This window comes from Haemaphysalis longicornis, unplaced genomic scaffold (assembly GCF_048455015.1).
Source record: "Haemaphysalis longicornis isolate Haplotype H1 unplaced genomic scaffold, Haemaphysalis longicornis Haplotype H1 scaffold_2, whole genome shotgun sequence".
In the NCBI taxonomy this organism is placed as follows: domain Eukaryota; kingdom Metazoa; phylum Arthropoda; class Arachnida; order Ixodida; family Ixodidae; genus Haemaphysalis; species Haemaphysalis longicornis.
In genome coordinates, this window is record NW_027526295.1 from 56,511,067 (window position 1) to 56,533,596 (window position 22,530).

Below are 22,530 nucleotides of genomic sequence, written 5' to 3' on the forward strand. Positions count from 1 at the left end.
GCGACCAGATAACGTCACAATAAAAATCAACGCGCACTACAAGGCTTTGTATCCGCGATAGCGAAAGTTGAGAGTGGCGGCACCTGACGGACTAAATGGTAGCGACCACAATTCTTTCAAGAGCAGCGCAGTGAAATTCCGATCGCGGTGGCCGGGCAGCTTCATTTCCCGCGGCGAATGACCAAGAGGTTGTGAAACGTCGTTTCCACTCCTGTCTTGTTCTTGCTCCGTGGCCGGGGCCATCGGGGAAACGTTTGAAGGCCAAGGTATTGCAAGAAGGAACGCAAGTTTCGTTTGGCGAACTACGCGTGGGCATCGCGTTTCAAGAGATATTCCCCGGAAAAGCGCCGCCCTAATCGCAAAGGTTATAAGCCCCGTCCGACTCTTGTAGCACTCGCAGGACCACATTTAACGTCATGTCTTGTGTTTTATCTTTTACGCGCAGGGAGTAGCCAGTGCGATAAGATCAGCTTGGCCCCCTGGTTCGGCCGCATACTGGTGCGAGGTCGTGCATTGCAGTTGCCCCCATCGCAGCTGTTAAGTTGGTAGCAGCGACGGTCCCGCCGAAGCGATGAGCGGTGCCCTGTGGTGCGCCGCCGGAGCGCCGCAGAGTCCGGTCGCCCTTCTATTCGCTCTCGTCAATCTTCTGATCCACGTTCCGTTTTCAAATCTACCCGTTGTGTTGGATTACGAGCTCGGGGATCTACTTGACGAGTACGACTATGTCATTGGTAAGAAACACGCGCCTTTGATTGCCATTGTCTTGAATGTGATGCGAATATTGCTAACCTGTAAGTAGCCTATTAAATAACACAATAGAGGTTTTGCTTTGTCGACCTTTGTTGGAATATTATTGAGGTGTCTTATGGTATTCAGTAAAGTGGGGTTGAGTGGCGTCAAGAAAAAATGGCAGTGTTTTGCGGCATTTAGCCGGGAAAATAAGTGAACAGTCTTTGGGTAGTAACATTGGCATAAAGTATACGGTACGCCTTTCTTTATTTGAGTGGGATGATTGCCTAATTGACTGGAATGCCTGCTCCCTGAGCACGTCAGAGAGTCCAGGACCGACATAGTATTGCGGCGAACGCAAGTAATTTGAAGTCTTCACCTTTAAACACGCGTTTTCCGGGAAGGCAGGAACGTTGCATGCTACTCAAATTTGTAGCCGTATGAATTGCCTAATATTTCACTGTCGCATGTTTCCAAGACGCATATTCCTAAAGTTTCTGTAATGGAAACATTTTAACCTCGTTACCTAGCAGTTCTTTTATTGAGAGGGGATAGGAGGATCTTCTTATGGCCTCGTCTGCCACTGTAGAGTATATCCCCCATCATTTGCAACTGCAAGCATTGCTAACACGATAAAAACAACGCTAGGAAAGGTGAAAATAGAGATAGGGTAATCGAAAACACGGCGCTGTGTTCGTCCCTGTCTTTGTCTTTCCTTCCGCGGTTTTCATTATGAGCGCACAATCACTTGCGCAGTATGCTGCACGCGGAAGCATTGCTAAGCTTATCTGAACATTTGCTTTCGCTTCGAAGTTAGCTTTGCCATGAATTTTAGGCTGGTCACTGTGCGGTCGCGGTAAATCAATTGCAATTTATTTCGGACAAAATCACATCCATGTAGTTGTGTCCACGAGGCGTGGCAAAGGATGACTCGTTCGTCTCCTGTCGAGGCCACCGCCACGGGAGTACACATCGGAAAGCAGTGGCGGGACAGTCAAAGAAAACACAACAGTGCAAGCAGTCCGCACGAGAACACGAAGACGAACACTTGGAATATATGATAGACAGAACAAGCAAGCACACTTGGTACATAGGACACAATTAAGACGTTGACTACAATCATGAAAACTAAACACCCATCTAAACAATAGTGTTGCAATTGTATGTTTATACAAGATGAATAGTTAACATATTTAATGCATACCACAATGAAAAATCTTATTAAATACAATGTTATACACGCAAACAAGTAAGTTATGGTCGGGTGTACCTAGCAGAAGGAGGTTTATTTTACTTTTGTATTGCCAGATAGTTTTAGACTTATTAGCTTCATAAATCACGGAAGGATGGCTGTTACAGAGAGAAACAATTGGATTATGTGTAGTTTGGCTACCACAGTTTGTCCGTGGTCTAGGTCCAACTAGGTAGTTAACCCAGGCAATCCGTACAACCTGGGTTGCATTGGCAGAATTGAAAAGGCGAATTTGTGATGTGGTGGCAACGCAAGTAAAGTCGCGGCTAGTGCACAGCATCGCTTTACCGCTATCATGGGGGGGGGGGTCAGGGACTCGGCGTCTGAGATGCGAGGTTCCTGAGTGTTAGTGTTTCCGGATTCCCTTGGCATGCTGCCGAAGGGATTTTTTTTGCCGCCGTCATTACCTGCGTACATAACTGCGGGGAAACGGGGGGCTTCAAGGTTGCGGACAGTCGCCACCGTTGCTCCTGCAGATCCTGTGGCGTTAACTGTCAATCGCCCTTGCTGAAAGCGTTCGAAACGTTAAGTATGAACGTTGACGATGCTTTCTAACTGTGGTCCTTCTTGCTAGGTGTGAGGGATTACATTGTTGCCCCCGAAACGTTTTTAAATGTGTAGTGCCGGCCCCAGCAAAATGGCTTTTTGAGAAATTATACCAGCCTTCGCCCGTGATTGGCTAACGTGGAGACAAATATTCCGCGAAAAGCCATTCTGTGAGCTGCTCCCGTGCCGGTACAGAACCATACCCGCTTTAAACGAGAAGACTACGGTACGAACCCGAAGTGGGTAGCTTTACTTATTTATTTATTAGTAATACCAGAGTCCTTCAATGCTTTACTGGTCACGAAACTTCGGCGCTTGTTTCATATAGGGACCGCGGGCGCCACTACAGGCGCCACCGCCGCACGAAGGGCATCCAGCCGCCGCGCTTGCGGCATATCGGCCAGCTCTTGGCGTGCGAACGCTCGCTGATTTTGGTGTCTGCGCGCTGATTAAGTGTGCTCTTTTTCGTAGAAGTTAGCGATGAATAGTCCACTCATTGTGTATACTATCTGCCTTCAATGGGGTTTTATTTTTCCAACTAAATTACCGTAGACTTCGGCCGCGAACGGCAACGGCTTCTGCGTCCTCTGGCACAAGCGCTGAGCAGTCGTGTTTACGGATTTTTAATCTGTATTGCGTCTTTTCTTAAAGCAAAAGTTGTAAATACCAGACATACGGTAGCTCCGTAGTCATGGACTGCTGCGGGCCTACCGATAATACAATAAAAAAAAACTGAAAGAAACCAAGTACGCGTCGTTCAGACTACGCTATTAATGAATCCGTCGGTTGCTCTGGAATGCAGAGAACGCTAGAAGAGATAGTTGTTTCGATGAGTTGGTACATAATTGAGAACATTTTTAAACGCTGCAGAAACACGAAGGATCAAAACAGGAAGATATATACTTGTTGCACCGTGTGTCTTTCCGTTCCCACGGTTTGCAGTCCTTGCAAAAAAAAAGGAAGCTTAGAAAGAACAATAACACTGGTTTTATCACACGCCACAAAATATTTTCAATATTACGAAGGGAGACTGCACTGCGATGTGCAGCACAGAGAGGAAACAAATATTGCCACGTAGCCAAGAACGACGCAAAGCTTTTCTGAACGAAGTTTATTAAAGCGACCTCCTGCTCCACAAAAGACTATAATGAAACACAAACGTCGAAGAAGCGGTCCGCAGTGGGACGTGCACGGAAGAACGTCGACAAAGTGAGTTGCGCGGCGTTTGCTCTGCATGCATTACTCGGGGAACGTTATTAATTTCAGATCCACGGAAACAGGATACAGTACATTGTCGAAGAAACAAAAAATCAAGTTAGCGACAAGGTGACACTCTTTCCATATCAAACAATATTGCCCGACGGGACGTACGACAAAAAGAGCAAACGGGCGCTCCGGTTGAAAAGTTTTTGTACATGCTAGCCTGAGCGCAAGGTAATACAAGTTTGAAAAAGGTAATGAAGCACGGCTACTACCTGACTAATCTGACAAAAATCCGGCTTTAAGTTAGACTTGTACAATTCTAGGTTCCGGATGCTCTCAAAAGGGCTTATTGCTTTTTCATTCTCACGCACAGTGCATTCCCTCACACGGTCAGACACTTATAATCGAAGATGAAATCACTCGTTTCTTGCCTTGGAAGGGCGCGCCTCCATTTCTCGCGCAGCTCCCCGTCGCTCGGTAAAGAGAACAAGGAAACAGTTTCTGTTGTATCGTTAGTACAAGGAACGACATCCCGGGACACAACACGTGTTCGGCATCGTCGTTTCACTACTTACGTCGTATCACAATAGCGCGAGATGCACATTACTTTTTTTCCCGCACAAAACAAACACAACTCGCCGCGTCTCCGCCGTTCGAGCCAGCGCAACGCCGCCCGAAGAGTGACCTCAGTGAGATGGTGGCGCCACCGTTCGGCGGCCAAACGCAGAATATGAAGCTCTCCCATTGAGTTACGGAGCAGTTTCGTGACCAGTAAAGCATTGAAGGACTCTGGTAATACCATCAAGGCCAGTGACATTATAGAGGGATAGTTACGGTCATGAGTACAACAGCAAAGCAGCAGCAAAGGTAATACACAAAAAACATACATTTTTACACAAAATTGGGCAGAAGAAAGAAAAAAACACAGCAAGCGATTATTATGGCACACAACAAGACATGGTTCATACAATGTTGGCTATGGCATTTTTGAAAAGCGTATGGTCAACAATGGTTGCTGTTGGTGAGGAAAGGCGATTCTATTCTGATGACGTCCGGGGAATAACCGACTCTTTATTTTGTTGTTTTCAGATGCTGTTTTTGGGATTTGACCAGGTTTTGTTGATCAGACTTTTGCTAACGTAGTTTTCTGCACTGCGGTTATTCCTACAATTTATCGCGAGATCGACGCGCATGAAGTACAGGGATTCCGTTGGGTTTTGGTGTAGTTGGGGTGGTTTGGGTTAGGCTACTCTGGGCTGGGCTTAGGTTGTGATAGGTGGTTAGGTTATACTAGGTAAGGTTGGGGAAGGCTGGTTTGGTTTGGTTGGGTTACGTAGGATCTGGTGCGCGAATATCGAATAATTATTCTGTCGGCGTCATTGGCTGCCTCAAGTTACGTGACAGATGTCGGTAAAATGAAGACATCGTTGTTCTATTGACTTGGTCAAAATAGAAATTTCGTTTTTTTTACCGACAGGTGTCAGCCTACTTCGGCAGCCAATGGACGGCGACTGAAGGCAGAATTTTGGAAAAATTATTGTGCCGGCGCCGGAGGAATAGACGCTGCCTTTCAAATGCATGGGCACCTCGATGTGATTTCTTCAAATGCTCTTGACCCGTACCATCATGCAAGTAGTGATGCGAATGATTTTAAGAAAGGTAGCGTTGATATCGACATGGTTCATTAGGCATTTTGGTAACCAAAGCGTAAATACGTGTCACCTTAAGAAGATGTGAAACTTCGCTTTTTGCAAGACCGTTCTCGTAATACAAATTGCAGAATATGAAGGAATAGGAAAGGGAGGTAGGGCTGGGGTTTCTCTAGAAACAAGTAAAATATTTTGGTTGCATTTTGTTCTAGAAAATCGCATATTTTTTTTTGTATTCGGTTCAGAGAGAACGAAAGCTTAACTGGGATAAAGAGCACAAAGAGTTGTGCTAGAAACCACAGTGTTTAAAAAAAGAAAGCTGACACTTTTCGTTTATGAACAGTAGCCCCCATTTAAATTCGGAAGGCAAGTCCGAAACCGTATTTTCGCGTAGTTGACATTACTGCTGATGCTGAAGTACTCAGCGCACGCATCGCTCACATGACTGCAGTGGGTGGTGGTTCCGCCGGATGCGTGATAGCCAACAGGCTGTCGGCGGATCCGAATACGTCCGTGCTGCTGCTGGAAGCCGGTGGTCTGGAAGACCCCTCACGCCAAATCCCGGCCATCGCCCCCCTGAACCTCGGCGGCCATGACGACTGGGCGTATGTTACCGTGCCGCAGAGGAACGCCTGCCTTTCCTATCGAGAACAGGTGGGACTTGTCACTACGTAATATCACCTGGTTGTATAACTACTAGTTGGCATTCAATTATCGGCATTTCAGATGAGCTTCGGAGACCTGGAGGTTTAGGTCTATTGCGTGCATCTACAACTAAACAATTAACTGGGTTACATAGCGGTCATTCGTGTATATTGTTTACTCTCTCCGCGTGTTATGGCTATCCGAAGTGTTGCACTAGAACGGCTTCTCGCGACACTTTACTGAAACACTCAACGTAGCGACATGTCTCATAAAATGGTCTACACCTGAATCCAAGCGAGGAGTTCTAACAAAGTGTCATTCTTGAGCAATTTAAACGCGAAAACTTTGGTCTGTCTGCCTGTCTCTCGGTTAATCCGGCCGGCCAAAAGTTAAAAAAAAAATGCTGGCAGAACACTTTTAACTTAACATTGTTAAGCAAAAAGAAAACAGGCACACTTCAGGCAAAACATCAATACATCCGATACCAGCAGTGTTCCTTTAACTAAAACTACATGTAGGAGTAAATTGGTCACAGTTGGCTCAGGACCGAGGTAATTGGAGAATAATGGGAGAGGCCTTTGCCCTGCAGTGGGCGTAGAAAAGGCTGGTGATGATGATGATGATGACATGTAGGAGTAATTCTTGCAAATAGCAAAAGAACGCGTTAAAACAATATTCTGCACAGAAAATGCAAAAAAGAGGTTCGCGCTCACGTTTGTGGCTCGTGTTTTGAGAGGAAGGCTCATTTCAGTAAAAAGACGTCCCAGCAGATAGAGCGCAAGCAGTGCGAGTTCCGGAGAATTTAATAGCATTTAGCAAACCTCGATTGCGTTTCTCATGGGAGGACCGAGGCAAGTGGGCAAGAGCGTGGGGGGTGGGAGTTGGGAGTGGGAGATTGCAGAGGAAGTGACGAGGCAGGGGCGGCAGAACACTGGGGCTTTTCGGTTTACAGTGTAGGACTTGGCGCGGATAGTCCGTGGGTAGCAGAATGATTCCCTGAAGCTACAGGGGTTCATGAAACAATTGGCGCTTTACTGTACCTTTTGTTGCAAATTTCGACGAAAGAAGATAGTCGACTGGCGCCCCTGCCAAGTAAATACCTCCCTTCTGTTTCCCGCTCACCGATCATGCTGCTCCTCTCCCGTCGCTCCTCCCAAGGTAAACACGCTAGAGGTTCGCTCAAGACGATTTAAATTTACCGCGTTCCAATGCTGCAGGCTGGGTTCCTGGATGCCAGCGCGGCCGTATGGCGGAGACGCGCGTGAATGGAGGCGTCCTACTCCAACATTTACAGAACCATGTTGCCCTACTCCACGTGCGTTACAAGCAGAATGTGGAACCCGTCTAGTGAAATATGTCGTCACTGTTGCCGCTTAATTTGTTAAAATGCCACCAGAAGCTATAATGGCGCGGGAGACAGCAGGCGACGCAGAGAATGTTTTTCTTGCAGTGGACGTAGTATTTTGTTTCGCAAGAATCAACCAGCTATAAATTGTTTTATAAAAAAAACACTAAATGTCACTGCCTTGTTCTTATTCAACAATGTTGATAAGTATTAACATTGACAGCGGACTTAGATGTTTAGATGGGCTGTGGGTATTAAAGACTATTACGCAGCTTTTGTTTCACTTTGGCTGGGTGGCTGAATCGAGTCAGAGACAGACATACAGACAGACCGATATTTCTGCGTTGAAGTCGCCCAAGTAAGACTATCGTCTTTAAAATTACAGCGCCGGACTGCTTATTGAGGAGTTCGAGGTGAGTCAGAGACTATAAATCTAAGAGCCCCACTGTCATCTTTCGATGACTTTTCGAGCAATGCGAGCACATACTCGGCTATATATTTTCTTTCCAAGGGCGTTCTACGAGGGTTTGAAATCATTATCATGACCACTTAGAAAGGAAGGAAGGATGTAGAAGGAAGGCAGAAAGGTTAGCTGGCAAGAGCCTAGATTGCTATCCTGCATGTAGGAAAGGGAAGATGGGCAAAAAAGAGAAATTGCGGACTGTTGCGTGCCTGACTGCACTAGCAGGGCCGAGAAAGGGAGGAAAATATTTATTCAGCAGTCCAAAATATTTCCACGGGTTTTGGTATGGGGGAGATTGCTGGGCGGAGTCGATACAGAGCTCAACAAATCGCCTTGGAGCCCTATAGGCGAGCTTCACAGGACAAAGCGTGTGAAATCTTTTCCTCGTTGCAAGTGGGGAGAAGGCGAATGACGACGACTGAAGTGGCCTTTAGACATTGGACACGGAACTGAACAATGAAAAGATGCGTTTGAAGACCGGAAAAAATCAACTACCCCTGTGTTTAAAGACAAGTACGGGAGAACTCGAAGCTTTAGTCGAGGGGTCGTTGAATCTTTCAGTTTCATCGTTTGCTTGGCCTGGATATAGCGCTGGTTTGGCTGGATCAATGCGGGCAGACACAGTAAAGCTTCGCGTTTTCCCATAGTTGTTAGACAGGGGGGTAGTTGATTTGTTTGAAGTAAGGTGAGAGATTGAAGACACGTACGTTTCATTTAATTTGGACCACTTAGGAACGAACGACTTTACATTTACAGTTTTTCCTTGTGATCGCTGTGGTAGAAACTCAGAGGTTCTGTCATCGTGGCTCGACACAGTGTGTTTGCAAACGTGAGATCTATGCAGAAGTGGGTTTGGGTGGTGGGTCGAAGAGGACCTTCATATGCAGCGAGTATCGGTCTAGCACGAAGCACTCGATCCATTTACTCGATTGATTCGTCACGTCATCGTTGAAGTCTAAGAAGAGCAAGATCCGAGTTTCTTCTATCGGTACCAGGAGTGTCTGGATACCTCGACCCGGAAACTCTGAACGTCGCTCCGGGACGTGTTCGGTATACGGTGACGATCACGAGCACATTCAGCGCGGCGGCCGCACACGCATTCGCCTTGACGTTTCGTGCTTAGGAGGCGTACGCGGTCACGAAGGTATCGCCCTCTTGGCGTAAATGGCCACTCACCCCGCGCGGGCATGAAGGTCGGACAATGTGGTTATAGATCACCACCCCTTGAGTTCGACTGTGCAGTCCGACCATGTTTCTGAGAAGCAGAGAACGTCTTCCGCGCAGAGGACTTCACCATGCGTACCGTCTTCCGTGTGCTTCTTAGGGGACATAAAGTTGAGTACCCGGCGATCAAGTCCTCCTGCTCATCTTCTTCAAGCTTCAACGTCTGTAGCACGAACGTGTTGACGGTGACGTCACCTGTGGTGTACTACAACTTGTGGTGTCCGGCTGAGTTGCTCAAGTAGAGACAATTGACGTCCCGATGGGCGGTTGATGTGCCCTTTCGCCGTGACGTTGCCTAAAGACAGCCTGCTCCTCCTCTGAACGAACGAAACGCGATCTACCCATTATGGTGGCCAATCCCACACTGCGAGTATGTCCTGCACTGGAGGTACGCACCATTTTGGTTGGAATTTGCCGACCAAAGAATTTATTACGAGAAAGCTTCGCGTCCATCCGTCGTCGTGATCAAACTAAACGAGCAACCGACAAACTCAATGACTAAAGCTTCGCGTTTTCCCATCGTTGTCGTCAGACAGAGGTAGTTGATTTTTTTTCTTTTACTTCACCCACAGCCATTCATCCTCACCAGCACAGAAAGTTGGCTTTCCTGCAGGGCGTACTGGCTTACAACGGCATCAGCGAGAGCACTAAAACTTCGCTTTAATAGACACGTTTTTGGGTGGCGTGTTGCCTGGCACGACCTACATATAAAGTGCTTTGTTTACTGCGGAGCTACTGCAGGGTGTGTTCAGATGACAGCCAAAGTGGTGCCATGACTACTTTTTTTGAGACAGAACTTTTAAGTTGCGTAGAATATTGTCTCCTCACCATAGACATGACAATATCTTAGCAAGAAACACCGTTGTTGGCTCACTGAATTTTTTTTACGTCGCGACGAAGGAGGCCTACTTCCTAGGTTTTGGTGTGGAAACTTTGGTGACCTGTAAAACCAAAGAGAAAATTTTTGTTATCTTCCTAATTTCTCGCCCAAATATTTGCAAACGTTCCTGTTAAGTTCAGCAGAATTTTTTGAAACAAGGTTTATTTATTAGATACTGGTGAATGTCATACAACTGGCTTCTTTGTGCTTATATTTCTTGAGAAAATATTTTCCGAAGTTTATAAGAAAAGCAATGTCGTTTAAAAATGGTAGTTTGGAAAAATTCTTACAAATCGTCCTAAAATATAAGCTCGGAAGTTTTCTTGCCTTGTTTACCAGAAACAGGTAAGCTTGGGGGGGTGCGGAAATGTACCTTGCACATTTCCGTAGAAAACAAAATTTTCAAAATACGCCTTTATGAAGTGCGTAGAAAATGAAAATATCCGAATACGCGCCAGCTTTCGGCGTCAGTTAAACAATCCATTTTGCAACCATTTTCTGTCAATTTTCTGAAATAATTTCCAAATTTAGTGGGAATAAACGAATTTTTTGAAGCGCCAAAAATGTATTTTAATATTTTTGTTATAACTTTACAATTTTTAGGTAATATTCGGCAGATGTTTTGTCAGGTCAACAGGGGAGTAGCACTGCGCGATGAACACAGGCAAGCAATTGGGGCTGTTTTTATAAATGAAAAAAAATATCATGTGAGTGACATAATGAAAACCGGTTTGTGTAGTCATATTTACCCATTGTTCAACGTGCGAATTGCGGTATTCATTTAAATAATTGCGAGTTTTTTACTTTGAGACGATGTTTTATAATTCCCAGTTTTCTACAGCATCAAATGCTTGCTGAAAAATATTGATAAAAAGAATGTAACATTGCTTTACCTATTTCAGAAACACATATTGTATATTTATGCTCTTGCTTAATCATACAAAATATAAAGTTACCCCATTTACAAGCAAGTAGCCCAGCTGCTAGTACTGAGAAAGTGTGATATGCGATAATCGCAGTCAATGGTTTATTTTCGTTGTATTTGTGCACACGAAGTTGTACTTGAGCGACAACCTTTTTCAATTGTCCGCCTTTCAGGCTCCCAGGAATCACAAAATGATTCGTTCTTTTCGTCCTCGAAAACGGACAGAAAGAGACGTTTTATACGACTACATAACTATCTACATTTGTATAAAACCCTTTGATGTTAACGGGAAGGTACAGCTTGATCTTATAAAAGGCCTTTAAAGTGTCCACAAGCACTGGTCCAAAACCATCGCTGCCACTATCAATCCGCGTTGCGTGCTGTATACACGAAATTTCCTCCTTCTGTTTTCATGAACCTCAACTTGTGAGTAGAGTAAGCTCCAGGTACTGGTTTGACATTATTCCACTCGTCTTTTCTCTAAAGGTGGCACGTTCACTGTCGTCAAGATGCAGCATGACGACATTCTTCACTTTTCCAGCAAATGTGTCCACGAGCTGTTTTGCGCTTTGTGCATGGCTTCACTGGCAGTTGAGCACAAGCTCTGTGCCTTAACGTGTGGCTTTACAAGGCCACCCACGACGTCACATGTATTTTTGCCGTGTGCGGTTGCAGAGAAAATTTATTTCGTCTCCATGTATTGGCTGCTCTGAATCTCATGGGACTTGTAGTTGTTCTTAAAAGGGGCGTCAGCGCCATCACTCACATGCGTAACCATAGCGAATACTGGTGCATTGTCTTAAAGGTGCTTCTTGATTTTGCTCAGCGCCAAGCATGCATGGGCAGAGTCATGACTAAGGTCGTGGCACATGACGGCCTAATTGTTTGTCCCCTTCCTGGACGTTACAACACACATGAACACACTTATGTGTTTCTTCTGCCAGGGGTAACATTGAACTTCGTCGAGCAGCATAATCACCCAGTTGTCCGCAAAATTAAAGTGTAGCTCTACCGCATTAGTTTCGCAGTTCTGCTTAGCATCATGAATCGCTCTGGCTGGCACACATCTCGTGAAGCTCTGGGCACCTATTTTTCAGCCAACCTTTGGAGCTCTTCAATGAAAACTGGTGCAACCATAATTTTTTTTATAAGATCACCAGATTCCAAGCAAGCCAGGACCACATCCTTTTCGAAGTCATAATCGAGTCAGCGTCACGTTTTCGGCTTTCGTGCCACGTGTACAATCTTCCAAAAACACGTTGTTGTATGATGCAAACATAAGTAGACAGCCTGCATGGTTTCGCTTGAAAACGAACGCCCACTTGCGCTTTGAAGGGCCACTAGGGCCAGGTGAAGGTATGCACATCATATGCACGCGCATACCTGACGGTATGGAGCGTACTTCACCCAGTTAGGACGCAGTGAAATGAACTTTGTTGTCCCAACTCCGGAGGTTAGGTGAGCGAGCTTGTAGATACGGTACGTTTCTGGCAAGGACCGTGTAATTAAGCGCTTGGAAGTGCATTGAAGCTCTCCGTGGACTTCAGCACACGCACAGCATCCTTTTTGTTAGGGCTTTGCCTTGAGCAGTCCATTTCATCAGTGCTGTAATAAAGCGCACGGTACGGTTGACTTCCTTGTTCACTCGCTGTCTACTGTAGGCTTCCGCTATAGACCAAACGCCTTCAGAATATGCGAGTTTGCTTTTTCAATTATGTGCCTAGTCGCCCATAGCAGGGTCAGCAAGCGGCACCGAACCTGACAGTAGTTGCATTTAGCATGCACCTAGCGCATGTTGCCTTTCCAACTGTCACAGACACTATAGCTTCCTTGAGGCATTGTCGATCTGCGTGGAACATTGTACGCCGCCCCTATATTCGTGTAAATTTGACTGACTACGACATCAGAAATTTCCTTTTCCTTCCTCTTTACGTAGGTAGCAAGGCGCTTCCACACAACATTCGGTTTCTTTATTGAAGAGACCGCCAAGTGCCTGCCGACAATGTCATTTAAGTTTGCGACAATATTTTCTCAAGGTTGAATGTTATAAAGTGCGTGGTGAAATTTCTCTTACGTGCCTCGGGTACTCTTTAAAACGGCTAGAATAGTTCTGACAAAGCATGTCTTCATGCATCGGAGCGGCTGTGTCCGGGAATAGCAGTTTTATGACGGCGGCGACACCAATTTCCCTCATACAACGAAAGTTCCTTTGAACTTGAATCCTCCGTTTTTGTGTTTTGGGCAGTCAGCACAAAAATTCTGCCTAGGAAAAGGCGACATATTCCTGCAAAGGGAACAAGTGCTACTTGCTGAGTTCTGGCTTATATTCTGGTTCAGCAAGAGCAAAACAGGAACACTCACAGAGACGACGGTGTCACGCGGCGAAACTCATGTGCTTCGGTAGATGCCGGGCAGTGCTCGAAAACATCAGGTGCATTTAGAAGGATGCCTGGCCATCTGATAAAAGCAGCGCAATTGATTCAGACGACTGCAAGGAGGAGCTGCGAAGCTGGTAGGGGCACAGGACAACGGGGGCCAGGCACTAATAACTGGAGGTGCACGTATCGCGATGACACCGCCATCAGCTGGGTACGAGATCCACAGATGACGAAGCAACTCAGCTTGGTCATTTCCTCGACGTCTTACTAGGCGTGCGAGTGATGCCCCATATTAGTGGAAACATTTTTCTGATGACACAAGATTTCAATTGAATGTGCTTTCTCATGATATTGTCACGTAGTCAAAGACGACGCAGTTGTCTTCAAGGAAAACACGTTTATTGGGGCGAACTTGTGCTCCCCTAACAACTCAAAGAATACACAGGTGGCGAAGCAGCAATCAACAAAGTGACTTGCGCAGGTGACCGGCGGTGGGTCGAATGCCGCGGCCGTTGTTTAGCGGTGATTTATCTCTCGGCGCGAGGGCTTCTCGAACAATCGGATTGCATCGAGAACACTCTACACACTAAAAATTTTTACGCCCAAAAGGGTGCTTCAGCTTGTCGCCGCAGGAGCACCCTAAAAACTGAATATTTTACGCCCTTTAGGGTGCTTGGATTTTGTCGCCGCAGGAGCACCCTCTGTGAAGCACCCCAGAAGACAGGTGCCTTATAAACACCCTTTTCCGCCTAAAAGTATCCTAGGGTGCTACTTAGCACCCCAATCTGTAGGAGCATCTTCTGCAAAAGCACCCACCTAAAGGGGTACAAAACGGGTGCGTCGTCCTCGGCTCACAGGTGCAGCAGGTGTGAGACCACATATTGCACAATATCACACACGATTATGGTATGAAACATTCGTGCTTTCCAAGCTCGGTTCTCTGAGACATTCCATTGAAGCTCAACATCAGCTGATAATTTCCTTGAACTTGTGTCACCGATTGTTAAAACATCAATTTAAAAAGTCAGGAGCCACATCTCAGTACAGTTATAACTTTAGAGGTAGTTGATTACCCAAAACTTCGTAAAAAACCAATTATATGTTCACTTTGCCGAACTGCAGTACACATCCTTCGAGATTCACTGCAGAGCCTAACCATGCTGTGCAGTGAAAGCAATTAGGTGTGCAACACTTCAACCACACAAAACTTCCTTGAACCTTAAAACCCTTGGCTTCTTAGTATTGCATCAAACTTCCAATCAAGGTAGCTACCTGCAATGTTTAGTGCCTTATTCTTGAGCTGAGCAGGAAGGAAAGGAAGACCAAATGCAAAATGTATAGTTTCCTCCGTAATGCGGCTCATAATATAGTTCCCTCCGTACTGCGGCTCATAATCTACTTATAAAAGTTGGGTACCCAAGCCATTTATTTTCGTTTGCATTATTCTTTTTGCTTTACGGAAAAATATTCATATGGTACAGCACTTGCAAGGTTTGGTGGTATTTGGAGTTTTATAAACATACCTTTAGACTAAATGACCCCACATAGCAATAACAAGAACTGCAAACATCACAGAACAATGCATACAAGTTCCCTGGTGAAGCCCATGGTTGAAATGTAATGCCATTGTTCAGAAAACATTATTTTATCATGAGGCTAGCTTGTACATGCTGCCTTGCATTATGTCCCTGCCGGTGGATGTGGGGTCATTTGTCACTGTTGCAAATGAAAAGCCAACAGCCAGGGCCCATTAGTTTTGGCTAGTATTACGAGGTGCCTCACGGTAAGCATTCTACGTCGATAGACTTTTTTAGAGTTGACTAGAACTGAAATCAGCAAAAGATTCTCTACAAAACATTCATTCTATCCGCAGCTTTAGGGTTTGCTAATTTCCATAGTTGGGTTTCTTCTGCCTTTCATAACAACATTTTTCTTTTGATAAGAAGGTGCACAACCAAAAGCAAAAAGCTTTTCTGTAAACCTTTGGTAGCAATATAATTGTTACAAAATATTTTACTCTAAATATGGCAGCTTAAACTGAGAATATTTGCATTTAAAAACATTAAAATAAGTTTAAATTGATCATAAATTTTTAGCTGTTTTTACGCAAAACTGTACATGGGATATGAAGTGCACCACAAGGAGGGCTTTGGATTAGCTTTAGCAAATTTGGGACATTTAAGGTGCACTGAAATCTCTACACATGCGCTTTTTCACTTTCTGTATCCACCAGGAAAATGTTTGCCAATTTAGACAGCGATTCTAAATAGTAGTTGACGTGCATTTTAAAATAATCACAAACATTATAGCCACAAAATTAATTTTTACAAGTTGTAGACATTGCCCGTTACACCAGACATTGGACTACACTGTCAAGAGCTTTGACATCTACAATGACGTCTACAAAGCCGGCTTATACTGGTAGAATGTTTCATACCATAATTACTGTGTGTTCAGAGCTCACGTGTGAAGTATGGATACTGCTGCTTCAGCAAGAACCGAGGATGAGCACCCTTCCTGGTTCTGAAAAAAAATAACAGAGGAAATGCCTTAAGCAGGATTCTGAAACGGGGTTGAATGAAACAAGAATGAACAAGAAATTCTTTCAAAACATGTAAAGCAATGCAAACAAATATTTATTTCAACTTATTTCTACAAAAGACCACCTCATGAAGACTGGTGGTGGGGTATTGCTCAAAAAAAAAAGCAGAGAGCACTTATACAAATGCTACAGGGAGCCTTCGCAGCCAACAATTGTTTGAACACACCTAAACTAATCACTGTTCAACAAACTCATAAAAAATATTTGAATGCATAAAAAACCAGTGGTAAACACAGGAAACAGTTAAAACAGAATGACGGCACAAGTTTGTCCCGTCATTCTCTTCTGTGTCCTGGGTTTTCCTATGGTTTTTCATCCATTCAAACATGTACCAGCTATCCCAGTCCAACGCCTTGGTATCATAAAAATATGGATAGTCAATCGTTACACAAAGTTGAAAAAAAAAGAAAGTATAAAGTAGGTGACAAAATTAAAACGACCGCAAATTGGTTGGCTTTTAATTTTAAATGATAATATAAAAAATAATGGCATGAATGAAGGTGAGCAGCACGCGAAGTACCTTGTTGCTAGCCCGACATTCCACTTTGAAGCAAAATGTCCGCTTTCAACACTACATAGGCTAAACATGCAATGAGGCATTCCTTTAGGCACACAAAATATACCATAATTGTTAAAAAAGCTACGAATTAGTTGAAAAAACCTGACCACGACAAATTGGAATTAGTGACTAGATACAGTTTCAGAAATACACAGCGACATCATATAAAAATATATGGTTCCCATACAAAGATTGATCATAACAAAAATTCAGGACATTTATCAGACTGGCATCAATGTGCAAAGCAGCTTAATGAAGGAAGACGGTCTTCACTAAAAACATGTTAATATTGGGAGCTCATGTGCTTCCCTGCAAGTTGGGTGTGTAAACCCACTGACATCTTAACTAACCCGCCTGAATCATCACTTGATAGACATTGAGGAATTTTACGAATTGGTTTATTGTAGCCAGCTGTCTAGTTTATTTCCCTATTTTTCTTGGCATTTCGTGTCTAATTCTAAATTTGGTGACTAGATAGCTTTTACTATGGTCATGCACTGGTGACAACGAATATTTGATTTTACTTTAAAAAATTTCAGTTTTGTTTTATTGCTCACCAGCCAACGATCTGAAATATCAGAGGTGCTTAAAACGTATGTTGGCATTTCCTTCCTGCAGTGTAGTACAACTAATCATGACTTTTACCATAATTTGTTCACAAATCGTAATATGTGGAAAGTATTCAGCTTAATGAAAATGTCATTTCAGAAGCATGCACAATCAACAAGGCCTCAATGACTCTCATGACGTGGTCCACTTGTTTCTGTCACAAATAACTTGAGTGCAGACACATTCCACCGAAGACGAAGGTAACATGCCCTCTTGGGTGATGAATATTTAAAAAGCCTTACGAGTAAATTTGCTGCTGAGCACGTGAAATTGTGGCATTAAAACAAAAGATCCCTCTGCGGCATCTTTCACTTGGAGGAGCGCTTGACCACAAACTTTGAGAAGCTGGAAAATGCTCCATTAACCGCTCCAGCCAGCAGAAACGACGCAGGACACAAGTTGGTAGGCGGACCGTTGGCATCCTGCGATTGTGAAGATATTTCTGTTTAGTAGATGCTCTTCTTTTTGTACCACTGTTTATTTCACCTTTAACAAGCAGCTGAACTCCTTAACGTTCGCATAATAAAATGCTGCAATGCGGAACAGTTAGCAGGGTTACCTCAATTTTGCTTTTCTACGAATTAACACAATGTAGGTAATCTGCACACAACTACAATCAAACTACAATTTTCACCTACTTCACTGCTAACATCAGCGTTTGACTGCTCAAGCACAAATACAGGTTAGACATGTGAGCAATCTGCTAAACGTATCCCCACAAACTGAACAATCAGGCATCAGAAATCGGCAAGGAAGGAGGTGTCACGTTTAAATGGCACTTTTTTTGTTCAAAACATAAACAACACCTGGAAGCTTGAAGCGTGAGAGGGGGTCTTTCACGCTGACAATGTCAGAACATAGCTTGCTAGTGGGCACCTGCACGATGTGCACAATGTGTTTCTTGAAAATGCGTGCGAAAGTTTGATTGATGTGTAGGACGAGAATTGCAGCACGTTTTGACACAGGCCTTGTGGACGCTTCTGCCTGCTAATGTCAATGTGGATTCTTGCTAGTCGCCCTCTTCGCTTCTTTCTGAATATAATGCTTTAGGCATTATATTCAGGACAACGACTGCATCAAAACGTGCAGCAATTACCTACGTCCCACACATCGGTGAAACTCTCGCACACATTTTCAAGACACGCAGTGCATACATTGTGCCTGTGCCCACTAGCAAGCTGCGTTCTGACATTGTCAGCGTGAGAGACCCCCTCTCACGCTCCAAGCTTCCGAGTATTGTTTATTAGATTCCATGCGCTGAATGCAAATCAGTGTACATTGGCGAAACGGGCAATCTGCACAGAAGATTAATGCAGCACTGGAACGAAGTGAACAAGGGCCATGCAAAAACAAGTCCACAGGCAGAGCACCCTGAGAGGACGGGACACGTGGTCGACTGGAACAAGACAAAATTACTGACAACTGAGTGCAATCTATCTTCTCGATTACTGCTCGAGTCCCTCATTGTTCAGACGACGCCCAACATTATCAACATAATGGATGGCAATCTGCACCATATCTATGCAAACTCATTGCGCCGCGTAATGCCCAATATATAGCTTCGTTTTCCACGACACATGCTCACCGTGAACAAGCAACAAACCGTTAAATGGCTTTCTTGACTTGGTCAGTGACCTACGTTTCATCACTGCAATAATGCTTTTACCTGCCTACACGGCATTCCGTCAAACACTGGACTACACCACATGAGCCATTGGCGTTCTTAACCTGCACCAGAGTATATAACCTTTCACTACTGCTATGAGATAGACCCATAAACGCACTTCAATATGGCCTTTATATTTAGCTCTTGGAAACATTATGTATAATTTTACCTTTAAGTTGCACCTGCTACAGCAGCTGGTACTATACCAAAAACATGAAAAAAACGGTGGTTTAACACGCCAAAGCTACACTTGGGATATGGGGAGCACTGTAGGGGAAGGCTTCGCATTAATTTTGACCATCTGGGTATTTTTGTGCGCATCGAAATCTCCAAACACGGGCGTCTTTACGTGTTGCCTCCATCTGAAAAGCGGCTACACCAAGCGGTATCTAACCGACATTCGCCTCCACAGCACACCACCCTAGCCACGGCAGTGGGTTAAACATATGAAATAAAGCGAGTTTTGGAGTGCAAATGAAAATATTAATCACACGTCTTATTTTCCCAATCGATGTACCTTTTGAAATCCACCATGCAATCCCCCCTCCCCTACCGGCCTACCAAAACACCTTTGTCTCAAGAGGTAATCAGGCTGTTAATGAAGTAAGTATTTACAATCCGAGACTTGCCACCGTTAAAGTCATGCACTTTGTTTTAGAGATAAGCGACATTAGCCATTTGCAGCACCAGGAGTTAATTGTGTTAAGATCAGATTGAAAGCATTGACGGTAGTAGTTGAAAGAAATTGTGTGATAAATTACAACATCATCTGCAAATAGACCTACATGGGAGGATATGCAACATGGAAGATAGACCAAGCAACCTGCCTGGGGGGACAACAAAGTGGCACGAGCAAAAGAAGTATATAGTTATTAGAAGTAAACTGCATTTGAGAAGAATGAAAATTTTTTGCTCAAGTGAGGACATTAGGGTGAAGTTTGAGAAGTAGTCTGTGGTGTGCAATGCGATTGAATGCTTTAGAAAAATCGAGAAAAACTACCGCAGTTTGTAAGCCTGTGTCAATGGATCAATGCAGATCGTGAACAAATCCTGAAAGTTGTGTTTCTCAAGTAACCCTTGTGAAAACCGTTGTGATACTCGAATGTGATATTTTGATTTTATAAATAATTAGCGACCTGAGAGTGGATGAAATGTTTCCTGACCTTGCATATGGTGCTTGTTAGGGATATTTAATGGTGAAGTACCGTCTCCTGATTTAAAGACTGGTGCTACCTCGACTATCTTCCAACCATTGAGATTAGTGCCTGTCATGAGAGACTGCGAAAAAAGCGCTGTCAGAATTCTACAGACTGCGGGATGTACTTTTCGGTATAGTATGATTATTACCAGTATGATCTGAAGTAGACCAGTTTGTATTGCAAGTTTAAAACCATATCCAAAGATCCTAAATGTTTGCTTGGCTTGATTACATACGAATACTTGCTTCAAAGTCAGTTCAATTTCTCTTCTTGCCCTTTAGTCGTCAGCCCGATTCTCTTCAATATCTCTGCTAAGCAATGACACGCTCCATACGCACAGCACTGCTTCATGAAAATGTTTCAAATAATCAGAGGCCACAGCACTGCTAACAGGTATACATCAGGGCAAGTTCCACAACATGCAATAACTAACCTGAAAATACATAATCGGTGGGTGCACCGATATGGCAGCAGTGCCTGGACCGATGTGTCGAGCAAATGCGCTGACTTCTGAACGGGTGGTCCAAGCGGCCAGATGATGGATGAATGACCATTCCTGGCGGCAAAGCGTACGGAGCACCAACGAAAGGCCAGGCAGTACTTGGGTACAGCAGGTGCAGTGTCGGTTGGCCAAGGGAGGCCCTGGCAAAGCCTTTGAAACTGGACTGGAAGGCAGCTGACCCAGGACAGCCAGCAGCAGCACCTGCAGGTGCATAATCTGTGAGTGTGCTGACACTTGTTGAAATACAAGAGCACACACTAAGCACGAATGCTTACATCAAGTAGATTTTTAATCGTTTAAAGACAGTAACCTCCAAGGCACTAATAAGAACATTCCCGGAACACCCCAAGTGAAATTTAGGTCACAGTAAGAATGTATTTATTAGACCCGCAGGTACTGTGAGTGGGGTATGCATGATATATGCAAATCTAGCTACTGAGCTAATTTGCATGGAACGCATGCTAGCAGCTCATCTGTATCCCTTGCTTTCAATCGGAACTGGTGTGTGATAGTTGAGGCTCCTCCATTTCAATGTCTGACTTGTATCTGCACGTTCAATTCTCCAATATAAATCGAGTTGAGTGAGTGCCTACAGCTTTCTTGTTAGTCTCTGTATGGCCTGCGGTTTTGCGAAAATGAGAACTTGCGAATTGGCTCAATTTTCTGCACTAATTTAAACAATACATATGCCTCTGATATCAAGCCCCAGACTTCCCGAGAGCTACTCTGACAGAATCGGCAGGCGCCTCGTAGGCGTTGTGAAATCTCCCCCACTACCCCGAGACTATGCTAACTCCCTGCGAGGCCACATGCACGCATTTCACCTTCAATTTGCACGTATGTGAATTCTATACCTCTATGAACTCTCAGACGGGCGTCGTCATATTCGTGCCGGACTCGTGAAACTCGGCAACGTAAATTACCGCACTCGCTCGCTGGCGCACGGCCCGAACTCTCTCACCGTTTCCGGCCCTTGCATACTATTTTCTCCACCTTGCACTTTGTAAATTCTCATGTTTAACTACACCTCGTGCGCCCTCATCTCTTGCCTGCTTTTCTTCCAGCACAACTCCGTCAGCACCCGGTCGACGCGTACGCTGTCGGGGCGCGTTGGCGAGCGAGTACCGCAATTTCGCTGTTGTCGAGCTTCACGAGAACAGCACACATATCGCGGCCCGAAGACCGCGAGGCGTACGGTCGCCGGTCTCGCGAGCGCAATAGCTGCGAAGCGCACTGCACGGAATTCGTGAAGGGGGGGGGGGGGGGGGGAGACGCCAGCCATGGAATCACGTGTACGCGTTTTCACATGCACTTCCAGGGAACCTCCTGTTCATGTTATTTCTTGGTATACCGCGGGTATTTTACGAGGGAGGACTAATCACAGCGTTGTGCCACTCACGCGAAATTGCGACTGCGATCTGCCACCGCAAAGGCACTGTTTGAGAGACACATAAACAAACGCCCCGGTGTTAAAGAGCCTTGCGTGATGTGAAATTATTAGCAGCCGTGTACCATAGCGCGAGCATCGTAGCCAAGGTCTAGCTTCAGCGTAAATTGATGCTGACTTCTGCGGAAACGGTGGACTGGGCGCCAAACAAGTATACTAACTCACGTAGGCTCTCAGAGCAAACGAGATGGGGGTCTAGCGAATTACTGACCCATAAACACCAGAACTCGTTCCAACCAAATACAGAATAATAAAAAATGCATACTTACCCGAGCAAAAACGATGTTTCCAACGTAAAATTCTCCTTCACTGTCGTCTTCATCTCGCGGACACACGAACACGCTTTCTTCTGATGCAATGTCATCCACTTTTGACGCGCAGTATTTTATCCGGCGATGATCGTTCTTCCGGGGTCCCCATGTTCAACACACGCGTAGGTTAGAAGGGTAGACATCACCCATAAAGCTTCTATAACTATGATTTAAGCTTGAAATAGATAAAACAGATTAAATCACGCCACCAATCACTCGGCACAAAACGCCATGAAAAAACACACACAAAAGTGAGAGATAGTTGCCAGACTTCAAATGCAGCACCTCTATGTTTGACGAAAATTGTGTTACTACTGTAATGTTGGTAATTATCTTTCTGCTTTCAAAGTCTGAAATGTGTTTATAACTTAAATTTAAGGTTTTTAAACACAAAAA

At 44.7% G+C, this 22,530-nt stretch overlaps 1 protein-coding gene and 1 long non-coding RNA gene across 3 annotated transcripts in view; one reads left to right on the plus strand and one right to left on the minus strand.

Moving 5' to 3' along the window:
- Positions 1–237: 237 nt before the first annotated feature.
- The window catches only part of LOC144168915 (4-pyridoxate dehydrogenase-like), a 56,481-nt gene continuing 34,188 nt past the window's right edge, over positions 238–22,530 (plus strand). Inside the window, exons 1-2 of one of the 2 annotated variants that reach the window (XM_077697910.1) lie at positions 238–731; positions 5,831–6,033. In XM_077697910.1, coding sequence (XP_077554036.1) covers positions 572–731; positions 5,831–6,033 — 363 coding nt within the window. In that variant the 5' untranslated portion in view covers positions 238–571. The remainder of the gene's footprint in view (positions 732–5,830; positions 6,034–22,530) is intronic. The other variant, XM_077697911.1, reaches the window with a different exon arrangement.
- On the minus strand, positions 15,950–22,365 carry LOC144168916 (uncharacterized). Its single transcript, XR_013322291.1, has 3 exons — positions 22,093–22,365; positions 20,308–20,577; positions 15,950–17,431 (listed from the first exon to the last, which is right to left on the minus strand). It is a non-coding gene; the product is annotated as an uncharacterized LOC144168916 (long non-coding RNA).